This window comes from Podarcis filfolensis, assembly GCF_964270895.1.
Source record: "Podarcis filfolensis genome assembly, chromosome: 4".
NCBI classification, from domain to species: Eukaryota; Metazoa; Chordata; class Lepidosauria; order Squamata; family Lacertidae; genus Podarcis; species Podarcis filfolensis.
In genome coordinates, this window is record NC_139607.1 from 78,981,287 (window position 1) to 78,995,037 (window position 13,751).

The following is a 13,751-nucleotide window of genomic DNA, read 5'->3' on the forward strand; positions in this document are numbered from 1 at the left end:
GGACCCTTTAGAGAACGCTACTTTTCGAAAAGAGAGGACTGAGCTTTTAAGGTTGCATTTTTAACACGTTTCCTTCAAATTACATTTTAGCCCCGATTGCGTAAAGACAGATAACTCTATCTAGCTAGGGATTCAAAAAGAGATTATTATTTTCATCTCATTCTCTGTTAGAATTTAGTAAACATTATGAGTCCTGCTATTGGAGTTTAGGGGGAACAGGAGAAAGCTATTTCTTATTAAATAGCTTTTGATAGTAGTGCATTTTATTTGCCTCTGTACTTTATTCAGAGGAAAGTAGAAAAGGCAAACGTCGATTAATTGGAGATTTGTGTCAAAGTATATACTGTGCGCATGTTTATATACTGATATATATTAAACGCTAAAGATTCGTATATGTTGGAAGCCTAATATTTGCCAGACCCGTGCATCCGTCTTAGCGAAGAATCACCAAGGCACGCGCCATTTAAAGAGACTGGGCGCGATCCGTTCCAAACGAAGTGTTATTTAACCTCCTACGGATTTCGACAGAATTATATTTCCCACTTGGCACTTCAGAGGGCTTCGTTTCGGAATCGAATTCCGAACCACTAGCACCACCCAGCCCACACTAAGCAAGGCTACATCTCTTGGGCTTCCGCGGCAGGAGTCCAGTAAGTGCTTAACTTCCACCCCATTGAAATCGATGGGGCTTTTAAAAAGTGCTTCACTTTGTCAGGAAGGCGCCAATGCCCAGTAGATTCCTCAGATCCAGAGGGGTGTGTGTGTGCGCGCGCGCGATTTCTCCTTCCCCTTCTGCAAAGGTGAGGGAGGGGGAAGTAAGTAAGTAATTTTTTTTTAATGAAAAAACCTTTATTGTGCGCGCCTAGGTGTATGTACATAAATAAATAAATAAATATCCCTCAGTTATTACAGAAAACGGTACAATCACGTCACTATAGATCTGAAGCATCATCATCATCATCATACAGACTTTTTTTTCCTTCAAGGAAGAAGAAAAACAAAATATATTTTTTAAAAAAGAAAGAAACAACCAAGGTAGCCCAATGACTGGCAACGCTCCATTTCCCGCTTAAGCCCCTGCCTCTCAAGACCATGGAAAGCCCCTGTAGATCGGAAGATCTACCTTTTGCCAGGTTCAGGGGAGCAAGAGAGAGAGTTCGCTTAAAGGTTTGGATTCAGCCGCAAAGCAGAGGGATCCTCAGACCCTGACGCAGACGCACCAGATTTCTCTTCCCGAGCTCCCACCCCGCTTTTTGTTTCTGTTTTTTTTTTTTTTTTTTTTTTTTGAGGGAGAGAGAGAAATATAGGAATTGGCAATCTCCATTCGCTGTTCAGTTAATATCGTCCCACTTCATAACAGAGTGGCGACCTAATCATAGCACGGTAGAATTGGAAGGGACCCAAGAGTCACCTAGTCCAAACCCAAAGAGCAAATCCGGATGGGGAATATATTATATCCCTCCTCCTCAACAGCTCCGGAGCGTTAAAAACAAAACAAAAACACCCCACACTTATTTACACAGTCTGTCTAGCCAACCCGGTCTTCAACGAGGCCAGCCAAGGCTCTCTCGTCAATTTCATCGCTATACATGGGGGGGAGAGAAACCGGCGCTGCCGTTTGGCCTAGGGAGCATCGGCCCTCTCAGGGCGTCAGGGCGAGGTCTTTCTCGTCTTTGCCCGAAGAAGAGGGCGAGATGGGCAAGTCCTCGTCGTCTTCGGAGCACTTGGCCGCGGCGGAGAGGGAAGCGCACTTGCAGCTGTGCGCCGCCGAGCCGCCTCCGGAGCGGTGCGAGCCGCTCTTGCCTTCTTTCTTGTGCTTGACTCGCCGGTTCTGGAACCAGATCTTCACCTGCTTCTCGGAGAGGTTCAGGTAGGTGGCGATCTCGATGCGCCTCAGCCGGGACAGGTACATGTTGGAGGCGAACTCGCGCTCCAGCTCCAGCAGCTGCGTGCTGGTGAAGGCGGTGCGCATCCGCTTGCTGCTGGGCAGCTGGCCCGACGTACTGTCTGCAGGAGGGACGGGAGGTTGGGGAGCGGAAGGAGAGAAGCGCAAAGTCAAGACCAACTGCGTGCAAACCTCTCTGGGCTGACAAATCCCCAAACCACACAGCCCACAAGGACTCCAGAATGTGTAACCGGGGCCCAGCAAACTCAGGTTTACATGCATTCCGGATGAAATAATCAATTCGTTAAGAGTATTTAGGGATCTGGAACGGAAGAAAATATCCCTCAGCCTATTTGTAATGGAGCGAGGGGAAATGCAAGGTTCTGGACCCTTCCAAAAAACCACCACGCGTTCCATGCGCATTTCCCCCGCTACATAGGCATGCTGCGCATGGCATCCCATCTGGTAACTTGATCCTAAATGGGGAATGCTCCACTGAAGTCAATGAGGGCTTGCTAGTTTATAGGGATGCAGGACTTTACGCGCAATTTACTTGCCTGCGGTGGCTCAGAACGCGCAGCTACAACTCCAGAGCCCCAGGCCTAGCCTCTCGAATAGAGAGTCAGGTACAGGCAAGAGGTCTCTGGCACTGAACAAACCCACGTGGAAGCGATCTCGTCCCATTACAAACGGCAATTTGTTAATGCAATCTATCGGGCTCCAGTGACTCGTTAGGGACTTTTAATCTCTCTGGCACACCCAGCGCTGAACTGTGCGCACTCTCAGCTTGCAGGTTGTGTTAAACTTTGGGGTCCCGCGCAAGGAAATTGGGACAGGAGAGAGTGTCTGATCTGTCCTTCCCCGCATTTAATACTCCGATCCTTCGATCGCTTACTCGCGAGTCAGTTCTGTGGATCCTCCTTGCAAATTATAGACGTGAAGACCTGGCGCGCTACTTGGAAACAGCGAGACCAGCTTCCTAACCCACGTGCGCGTGGATCGCGCTTGGCACCACCCTGGCCAGGCTCTCAGGCGAGGATCACCCCCCCCCCGCACCCGTCCGCGCACCCGTGTTTCCCGGGACTGAGCCCCCGACCCTTGCCATCCCAGAGGACGTCCAGACGACGACTCACCGACGGAGATGCAGTGAAAGTGCCGCGGGTCCGGCAGAGAGTAGGCGCTCTGGTAGAGGGTGGGCGCGTGGCCCGCTGCCGCCGAGCCTCCGGGGGCCGGCCTGGCGGCCAGGGGCGACGGGCAGTACTGGGAGGCGAAGGGCGGGAAGGACGCCTTGAGGAGCGGCAGAGCGGGCGGCGGCGGCGGCGGGTGCAGCTGCGAGGCGGCGGCCACGCACAGCGGGCACACGCAGAGCAGACCGGCCTTCCGCGCCGCCGCCGTGGCTCCCGGCGCGGCGGGGCAGGCGCCTCCGGAGGCGGCCGAGAGCCCGTGGAGAGGGTGCGAGGGGTGCACGGCGTAGGGGAAGAGCGGCGGCGGCGGTGGGCTGCCGGGCGAGGTGCCGCCCTTCTTGTCGCCGGCGCCTTCGCGCAGCACCAGCGCGTCCACCAGGAAGGACCGCGGCATGACTCCGCCCCGTCCAGCCTCGCCTGGGGCGCCTTGGCTCCGCTGCGGCTGATGCTTTTCTGATGCTGCTGCTGCTGCCCGGCGGCCAGCTCTTCGCAGGGCGCTGACCAGCGCCAGTGGTGCTGAAAGGGCCGCGCGGCCCTCTTTAAATAGCCCCTTCGGGGGCCATGTGATGCGGGCTGCGCCGGGAGCGGCCCCGGCCCCCGTCAATAGGCTTTTTGTTGCGCGCCTTGGCACCGCCGCTGCACGCTCCCTCATTATGCCCCTTGTTCGCCAAAGGGACTGCACAATGTCCCCCATTCTTGTCAACCCCACCCACGCTCCTCGGGCCGGCTTCCCTCTAGACACCCCCTCTCTTCTCCTCCCCTCCCCTCCCTCGCCCCGCGGCCAATCCCTTGGCTTCTCCGGCAGCCTCCGAGGCCTCTGGTCTTCCCCCTGTTGCGCTCTTCTTTTCCTTTGGCCGGATCAGTCCGTTTCCTACCGGGCGCCTGCTTGTGACTGTAGTCCGCTCCCCCCACCCCACCCCGGTCAGCTTTCTTAGGCTGTTCTAGCCTTTGGCGAGCCTTTTTCCTAGTGCAGGCGAGGCTTAGCCCACGAGCTGCAGCACAGTGTTTTGCTGTGTATGCATCCTTGGCTTTGGAATAAAGCTCGTTCCTGTCACGTTCCAACTTGGAAATTTTAAAAAAATTAACAAGTGTAGAGGAGGGCTTCAATGCCCGAAGTAACGCCGCGTGCCCATGTGTGCATTAGGAAGCAGGAAGCTATAGGATTTGCGCACAAGAGAGCCTACGGTCCACACACACACACACACGAGTTACTTGCATGTGAGTTTCAGCAGCAGCAATTGGTGAAATCTGCGAACTGGTCCTAAACACGTTGACTTGGAAAAGCCATTGCGCTTTGAATAATAGCTTTGGTTTAACTTTTTAGGATGGAAAGTGCCATGCTGAGATCCTAAGAATGCTTGTTAGGATTGAGCCCCGTTGATTTCACAATAACATTTAAGATTTCAGCCTTCTGTGGGAATAAGAAATATTGATTTCTACCTCCCTGATTTCGATTTTCAAACAGCATTTAGAATCTGAACATATTTACTTTGCAATAAACCCAGTACAGTGCAATAACCTTTTTACCTGAATAATTTATTTCCCTCATTTTTAATCACCAGGAAGACTCCCCCCGCGGGCGTTTATTTGTTTGTGTGTTTTAAAAAAGATATTTTACACACAAGGTGCACTGCAAGTCAGTAAAACCGGTCCCTTGTGTGTGTGGAGGGGGAGGGAACTGACTCACGTGATAAAGTGGCATAGAATGTTTAGTAAGAACCTGATAGCAGCCTAGAATCACATCCTGATGTTTCGATCCATAACTTGGCTTAGATCTCATCATTCTAGACTTAGACCTTGTCGTCTTACTTAGATCTCACCACCTGACATAGAACGTGGAGAGGAAACCAGAATGAGGGTGGTGCAAACTTAGCAAAGGGTTAAAGTGGGCAATTGCAGTTACAGGTCCTTAAAAAAACGTCATTACAGTTGAGAGTGATTACTGAGGCTGCTATCCTAGACACTCTTCTATGCTATCCTATGCCTCGCTGAATGCAGTCAGATTTACTTAAAATCAGGCATGCCTAGGATTGTAGAGAGGGAGGTTAAGACAAAGCCTCCTGCAGTCTTACTTGCTTAGGAATACGACTCGTTTATCGGGACGACGTCGATTGCTGGCGATGACAGTCAACAGCACAGCGCACAATAATGTAGAGTTATCAGTGGAGGAGATGTTTTACAAAACATAACATCTACTTGCTCTGACCCCTGAGGCACTTACAAACTACATTTTGACAGAGGGAAGCCGCCTCAGTGGCACTTTCTTCTGAGCAAACAGGTTTAGGAAGGGTGGATTCCAATGTGGCTCAGTGCCACTGAGATAAAGAAAATAATTTTACCATTGAAGACTGGGGCGCGGGGAGGATGCTAACCTGTTCTCGTGGGTGCCACCCAGCCCACCCGGTGGCAATTTTTCCACGCGCTTCCACGGGGCGTGGTAACCTGCACGATCCATATCCTTTGGTAGGAAAACCATGCGATGCTCTCCACCACGTAAGCTCCTTAGCTTATGTTTTGCAAACCCGATCTCACACCCTCAGTAGCAATGCGGTGATAGGAGGTAAATGCACCTTTCCCGTATATTTTCGAATGCACTCGATATTATTCCGTGCTGCACGATTCAGTGGGGTGTGTGTGTGTGTGTGTGTGTTGGTAGGGGGTGGCCTCTTATTTCCTGCAGATAATAAATGCAACGTCGCTGCGTAAAGAAACCCAAAGAAGGGAGAGGTGGAACAGACCCTTTTCGTCCACATTCCTCATGTCTCCTTTCCCTCGGATGATTCTCGAGATTCATATTGTCTACCCTACCAGGCTTTTATTGTGTAAGCAGATCCAGGTTGCAATCTTAAATCCACATGCCTGGGAGTAAGCCCCATTGAACTCAGTAGGATTACTTCTGAAAAGACATGCGTAAAATTTTGTTGCCAAGAGTTGCTTTAACTATTAGAATGGCTTACCCATCTCCCTTTTGCGCGCTCGTTGCCTCCAGCCACCGCCAATCTGGTGTTTTGAATTTGATTTTAATGACGATGCTGTTTTTGACCCGTGCACCCGAGATACAGGAACGATGTGACATATGTTTAAATGACCCTGTCGTAGATCATGCCTGACTCGTGTGTCAACAGATGAGCGAATCTACGAATGGAAAACTTTTCTTTAGGAGTTTTTGCGAGAAATATAGCTGCATATAATGTTCTGGATGCCGGTAAATGCTTAACCGATAGAGCGTGCAACCATCTGCTTAATTCTGACTTTAGTGGCTTGTAAATGGGACTCTGCACGCTTCTGATCCCTGCCATCCAGGCACCGTGACCCAAAGCAACCATGCATTGGAGATTTCAGCGGATTCTTGGAATCTCCCAAATCTTCCACGATCCCTCGGTAAACTTCATTTGTCACCATAGTACTGACGTTCCCTTGCTCGTTTCATAATTGTAGTCCATTGAAGTGAGTTCCATTGAGATCTCAGAGATTTGCTTCCACGCAAACATGCGTCTGTTTGAAGAGTATATCAATATTCCTGTGCGTCACACGTACATCACCCACCCTCTCTCTCTCTCTCTCCCTCCCTCCCTTCCCCCTCTCTCTCACTTGTGATACGGAAGGGGTATATCTGGTAGTGGGCTAAAACCCATAGAGTTGCTTTCTTTTCGTTGCTGAATTAGATTAAGACAGGTGTGAAGAAGAAAATGTATTTCTATGGCCAACGAACACTGCGGCCGAATGCATTGCCCATTGCCCATTCTTCATAACCCTTTAAAAACAACAACAAATACGGGGAAATTCAACTGACTCGACTAGCTGCATCTGTAGGGAGACAGAACCTGAGTCTGCCAGACAAGTTGAATACCATTTACAGTTCAACTGGAGATATAAGGCTGCGTATGCGTATTTCCAGCCGGTATCAGTAGAACATGGTGCTGTTGTTTTAAATGCCTAACTGCTGGATGAGGTCCATTTAAAAAAAACACACACCTGGAGTGGGGGAGGGGATCTAGATGAGAAACGGGGATTGCTGTGTAAGAGAGAGGGGAGGTAGAAATCAATTTCGAAACTTGGACTTATATCAAGCAGTTTTTTCCGGAGCTTTCCTGCCGTTTTTGATATATGCGCGTATACATGCCCCCCAAATATCATTGGGAAGAAAGAAACTATTGAATCGGAGCCACGCGGTTTAAGCTGCCTCTTGCCTGCGCTCTCATATCCAATAAAACCGCCTTAGTTACGCCTAGAGAGCAAACGTTCTCCGGCTGGGAGAAGTCAGAATTCCTTCCGTTTTCCCGAAGGATCTTATATTCTGTAGGTGGAACGCGAATGTATATGTGTGTGTATATTTGTACATGCACATACACACCCACATTTATCTCTCCCCCCCTCCTTCCCTCTCACGCACACACAGCCCTTTGGGAAATCAACTTCATATCCGGATCTGAAGCACACTTGCTTGGAAATAATCCCCCAGAAATCATATGAGACTTTCCTTCCAAAGAAATACGTTTGGAATCAATCAGCGACAACCTCTCTCCACCTCCCAAATTCTATTTAAGCTCGCAAAGCCGTGTCAAGAGATGCCCCCTCGTTAAATGCACACTTGCTTAGAGGTAAGCCCACTGATATTCAATGGGGCTTCCTTCCAAGGTCTGCGTAAATTGTACGCAGGATCCCGGTTTCACCAGACCCGAACTATCCTAATGCATATTCACGAGCATTGCATCGTGCTCTCGCTGCTGTTGGAAGTCTAGCTTGTAAGTTTTTTAGCCAGAAACTAGCTGGATCCGAAAGGGGTGGGTAGCAGGTATTCCTTATAGCCAATGTTTAATGCTGGGGTGGGGTGGGGGGGTGGAAGGCATTTCTGGACCCCTCTCCAATCTATTAGCTTCAGGGAGGTAAAGGGTTAACAACCCCTGAATGCACATCAAGCCCAAAGCTACTGGGAAAGAATATGAAGGGGAATAACCAGGTCCCCCCCCCCCCCGCCACCTCACTCTCTCTCTCACTCTCTGCAGCCGCTGGACCTTATTGAATGTCATTGAAGAAAGTTTTGAATGCCAGATAAAGAGAGGCGAATTAAACTGTGTGACAGCGGAGGATAAGCAAACACAAAGGGAACTCTGTCACACTTTGGGCAAAATCCGTGGGCTTTTTACCAAGCCTCTTCGCTATGATTGAATTAAGTAATAGGAAAACATTTTCTTTCAGTTTAGAGCCATTAGACAAAAACTTCAAAGCCAAGAACACTTTTTAATGTGCAGCCCCCAACAATGGAAATCTCTGGTTTGTGGCGAAATGTTGAAAATGGGTTTCTTGTGCAAAAAGAGGGAAAATACACACACACAAAAAACACCCCACCAACCCAGCCTGGAAAAAGGCATTACAGCAAAACAAGGCTCTCTGTCGCCAGCTTCGGCGTTAGGGGAGCTGGAAGTGAGGGAGGCTTTTGAAACCCTGGCTTGTGATGCCCCTTTCTCAGAAAAGGAGAGTGTTTTTTCCAGAAACGCACAGATTTGGAGTGGAGGAGCAAAACTGGACCACAGAAGTGTCCCAATCCACAGGCAGCAAGGGATAAACATAGCAAAACCACCACCAAGTATTACTGCTACCTATGCAGCCTCATAAGAACATAAAATTGTGGGAATGCTCAGGGAGGCAGGAGATAATATATTGTTTAATTACATCCTTCGCAACTTGTGTTAACAAGTTCTATGATTTAGCAGAGTAACATTCCCCTTTTAAACTTACACAGCGGATAGGTCTTTGCCAGGCTTGCATAAGCCTCTAAAATAAGTTCCCTGGTAATTCCCCTTTACTCCCTAGTAAAAGAATAGACACAACACAGTCTTGTATAAAAGTATATAAAATAGTTTACTCCCATTCTGTTCACAGAAGGATCCCAGAAGGCAGACTTAGGTTACAAAACATATATGTGTGGAATCTATCCCATAAGGATATAGTTCCTTTGTCCTCAAGCCAAGAGCATCTCAGGCTAAGGAGATGTTGTTTCTTCAAGGAATGGAGTCAGAGAGAGAGAGATGGCTGCCTCCCCTGTGCTATTTTGTTACCTGCACAGGTGAGGTCACACCCACCTCTGGTCACAAGTAGAGGAAATTTGTCCCAGCCCAGGAGGAAACAGGAAGTTCTGGCTGGCTGGTCCAGACATCCCCTTTTTATGATCACGGACTGCAGTTTCTTGAAGATGGACTTCTGGCAAGCGATGGGCTGCACCTCACAACGGTTGGGAGGAATGTTTTTGCCAAAAAACTCAGAAACCTCATCAGGAGGGCTTTAAACTGACTAATGTGGGGGAGGGAGACAGTGCTCCTGAAGGTAGGAGTCTATCAATTGATGAAGATGATCATCCAAATGTCATAGACCAAATGGAGCAGACAGCACGCAGACCTAGTGGTGGGAGGAAAAAATCCTTAAATAAGAGACACGGGGGAATGATTAATGGACTTCAATGTCTGTACACTAATGCGCAAAGCATGGGAAATAAACAAGATGAGCTTGAGCTCTTGGTACAGCAAACTAAATATGACATAATAGGCACCATTGAAACCTGGTGGATAAGTCCCACGATTGGAATGTAATAATGGAGGGATACAATCTATTTCAGAGAAACAGACCAGACAAGAAAGGAGGAGGAGTGGCGTTATATGTCAGGGATGTGTATACCTGTGAAGAGATCCAAGATTTAGAACCTCAAAGCCAAAGTGAGAGCATTTGGGTCAAAATTAAGGGAGAGAAGAATAACAGTGACCTCATTGTGGGAGTTTACTATAGATCCCCAAGCCAAACGGAGGACATAGATGATGCCTTCCTGGAACAGATGGCCAAGCATGCAAAAGGAAGGGAGATAGTAGTAATGGGGGACTTCAATTACCCGGATATTTGTTGGATGTCAAACTCAGCCAAGAGCATAAGGTCAAACAGATTCCTCGCTGGCCTTGCAGACAACTTCATTGTCCAGAAAGTGGGAGAAGCAACAAGAGGAACAGCCATTTTAGATCTGGTCGTAACCAATGTTGATGACCTGGTTAGTGGGGTAGAAGTGGAAGGATCATTAGGCGCGAGTGATCATGCTCTTCTGAAGTTTACTATACAGCGGAAAGGAGCAGCCAAGCATACTAGGACTCAATTTCTTGACTTTAAGAAAGCCAACTTCATAAAACTTAGGGGAGTGCTGGGTGAGATCCCATGGACAGTAATACTAAAAGGAAAGGGAGTTCATGATGGCTGGGAGTTTGTTAAGAGGGAGATAGTAAAAGCACAACTTCAGGCAATACCAATGAGACGGAAACATGGAAGGTGCCTAAAGAAGCCAGGGTGGCTATCTAAAGAACTTTTAACTGAGTTAAGATTAAAAAAGGATCTGTACAAAAAATGGAAAAGGGGGGAAACCACCAAAGAGGAATTCAAACAAATAGCCAGCACGTGTAGACACAAAGTCAGAAAAGCTAAAGCACAGAATGAACTCAGGCTTGCTAGAGAGGTTAAAAGCAACAAAAAAGGCTTTTATGGATATGTTCGTAGCAAAAGGAAGAACAAAGAAACAGTGGGGTCACTCAGAGGAGAAGATGGTGAAATGCAAACAGGGGACACGGAAAGGGCTGAACTCCTCAATGCCTTCTTTGCCTCAGTCTTCTCCGATAAAGAAAACAATGCCCAACCTGAAGAATTTGGAGCAAATGATTCAGCAGAGGAAACACAGCCCAGAATAACTAAGGAGATAGTACAAGAATACTTGGCTAGTTTAGATGTATTCAAGTCTCCAGGGCCAGATGAACTGCATCCAAGAGTATTAAAAGAACTGGCAGATGTGATCTCAGAACCACTGGCAGTCATCTTTGAGAATTCCTGGAGAACAGGCGATGTCCCGGCAGACTGGAGGAGAGCAAATGTTGTCCCTATTTTCAAAAAGGGGAAAAGAGAGGACCCAAATAATTACCGCCCAGTCAGTCTGACATCAATACCAGGGAAGATTCTGGAGCAGATCATTAAGCAAACAGTCTGTGAGCACCTAGAAAGGAATGCTGTGATCACCAATAGTCAGCATGGATTTCTGAAAAATAAGTCATGTCAGACTAACCTGATCTCGTTTTTTGACAGAATTACAAGCCTGGTAGATGAAGGGAACGCAGTGGATGTAGCCTACCTTGATTTCAGCAAGGCATTTGACAAGGTGCCCCATGATATTCTTGTAAAGAAGCTAGTAAAATGCAGTCTTGACTATGCTACCACTCAGTGGATTTGTAACTGGCTGACTGACCGAACCCAAAGGGTGCTCATCAATGGTTCCTCTTCATCCTGGAGAAGAGTGACTAGTGGGGTGCCACAGGGTTCTGTCTTGGGCCCGGTCTTATTCAACATCTTTATCAACGACTTGGATGATGGACTCAAGGGCATCCTGATCAAATTTGCAGATGACACCAAACTGGGAGGGGTGGCTAACACCCCAGAGGACAGGATCACACTTCAAAACGACCTTGACAGATTAGAGAACTGGGCCAAAACAAACAAGATGAATTTTAACAGGGAGAAATGTAAAGTATTGCACTTGGGCAAAAAAAACGAGAGGCACAAATACAAGATGGGTGACACCTGGCTTGAGAGCACTACATGTGAAAAGGATCTAGGAGTCTTGGTTGACCACAAACTTGACATGAGCCAACAGTGTGACGCGGCAGCTAAAAAAGCCAATGCAATTCTGGGCTGCATCAATAGGAGTATAGCATCTAGATCAAGGGAAGTAATAGTGCCACTGTATTCTGCTCTGGTCAGACCTCACCTGGAGTACTGTGTCCAGTTCTGGGCACCACAGTTCAAGAAGGACACTGACAAACTGGAACGTGTCCAGAGGAGGGCAACCAAAATGGTCAAAGGCCTGGAAACGATGCCTTATGAGGAACGGCTAAGGGAGCTGGGCATGTTTAGCCTGGAGAAGAGGAGGTTAAGGGGTGATATGATAGCCATGTTCAAATATATAAAAGGATGTCACATAGAGGAGGGAGAAAGGTTGTTTTCTGCTGCTCCAGAGAAGCGGACACGGAGCAATGGTTCCAAACTACAAGAAAGAAAATTCCACCTAAACATTAGGAAGAACTTCCTGACAGTAAGAGCTGTTCGACAGTGGAATTTGCTGCCAAGGAGTGTGGTGGAGTCTCCTTCTTTGGAGGTCTTTAAGCAGAGGCTTGACAACCATATGTCAGGAGTGCTCTGATGGTGTTTCCTGCTTGGCAGGGGGTTGGACTCGATGGCCCTTGTGGTCTCTTCCAACTCTATGATTCTATGATTCTATTCTATGATTCTATGATTCTATGTCCACTCTAGGAATGTTGTATTTGACTGCTCTGAGTTTCACACCCCACAAAAATGAGCCTGCTGGATCAGCCCAGGAGCCCAGCTAGCCCAACATCTTGTTCTCTTAAATAATTTTTATTAACAGGCCAATCAAATCACATTATTTCCAAATCACATTAGTTCCAAATTATACAGCCAGATTTTAAAATTTTTATTGGGGGCACCCATACTTCAAGCTCCGAAGGGGGTCCAAACATCACTCATGTTGCTGCTTTAATTAAACAGTTCTATCCAGTTCTGTCCAGATAGTCTCTTTGTTACTTTCCTCATCTTCTTGTTGTTATCATATATTCCTTTCTTTGCGATCGCTGATAATCTTCACAAGCGGGTTGAAAACAAACATCCTCTGTGTGGGTTTTATACTCTCCAAAAATCATATCACATAAAGGACAGACGCCATTTCCACACCTCCGTAAAGAACTTTCCCTCAGTCTGTCCGTTGATTTCCCCAGGCTTGCCAAACATATCTCAGAGGGCTCTGCCAGGTCAAGATCACATTCCGATAACCATACATTCACATTCCAATGACCCTGGTCCTCCTCCCCCTCATCCTTCTTAGGCAAGCCTGTCTTAGCGAGACGCCATTTGAAACTGCGTCATAAAACTTTCCTCAGTTCCCCGATGTTTCTACCAGTCCTCTCTTTGATCAGTAATTCATTCCACACAGTTCTTGAAATCCTGCTTGTGATTAATAAAATGCAACGATTCTTCTCTCTGGAGGGGAGGGTTATTAATACTCACATAAGGCAAAAAAAAAAAAAAAGTTTTTTCCTCCCCCCCCTTTCCGTTTCACTCCAACATACCAGTCTTTTAATGATGATTCATCACTTGATTTATTTGTCCAGCCCGTCGCTCCGCTCACAGAGATCCATTAATCAGCAGTCTTTACTCCCGATCTTCACTTGATGTATGTGCATTAGCTTCTTTCCAATTATATATTTCCAATTATATCTTTTGAGCTAATGCGAACCAGTGCGCGATTAGAGACAGTGTTAGAGGAGAGCCGGCCTCACTCGTGGGCTTCGTGCCAAGTGCCCATACCCCCTTCTTTCGAGTCCGGGGGTGAATTATGGACACAGCTGGCAAGGCAGTCCCCCCCATCTCCTTGGGGGGGTAAGGGAGGCTGCATACTCCCCATATCAGCCTCTTAATTACCTCGTGTGGGTCAGAGAGATGTTATTGTCGGCCATCTTCCAATGCGGCCCCTGGTGGGCCCCCAGCCCCACATCTTGTTCTCATCATAGCTGACCAGGTTCCTGTGGGAAGTCTGCAAGTGGGACATGAGTACAAGAGTACTCTGCTCATCTGCAGTGGAGATAGAACAT

At 47.8% G+C, this 13,751-nt stretch overlaps 1 protein-coding gene across 1 annotated transcript; it reads right to left on the reverse strand.

The window, feature by feature from the left end:
• Positions 1-1,022: 1,022 nt before the first annotated feature.
• On the reverse strand, positions 1,023-3,721 carry GSX1 (GS homeobox 1; the record flags this gene model as incomplete). Its single annotated transcript, XM_083611860.1, has 2 exons — positions 1,023-2,007; positions 3,019-3,721. 2 exons carry the CDS (start codon positions 3,719-3,721, stop codon positions 1,643-1,645), a joined length of 1,068 nt encoding a protein of 355 aa, XP_083467986.1. The 3' UTR covers positions 1,023-1,642.
• Positions 3,722-13,751: the final 10,030 nt, after the last annotated feature.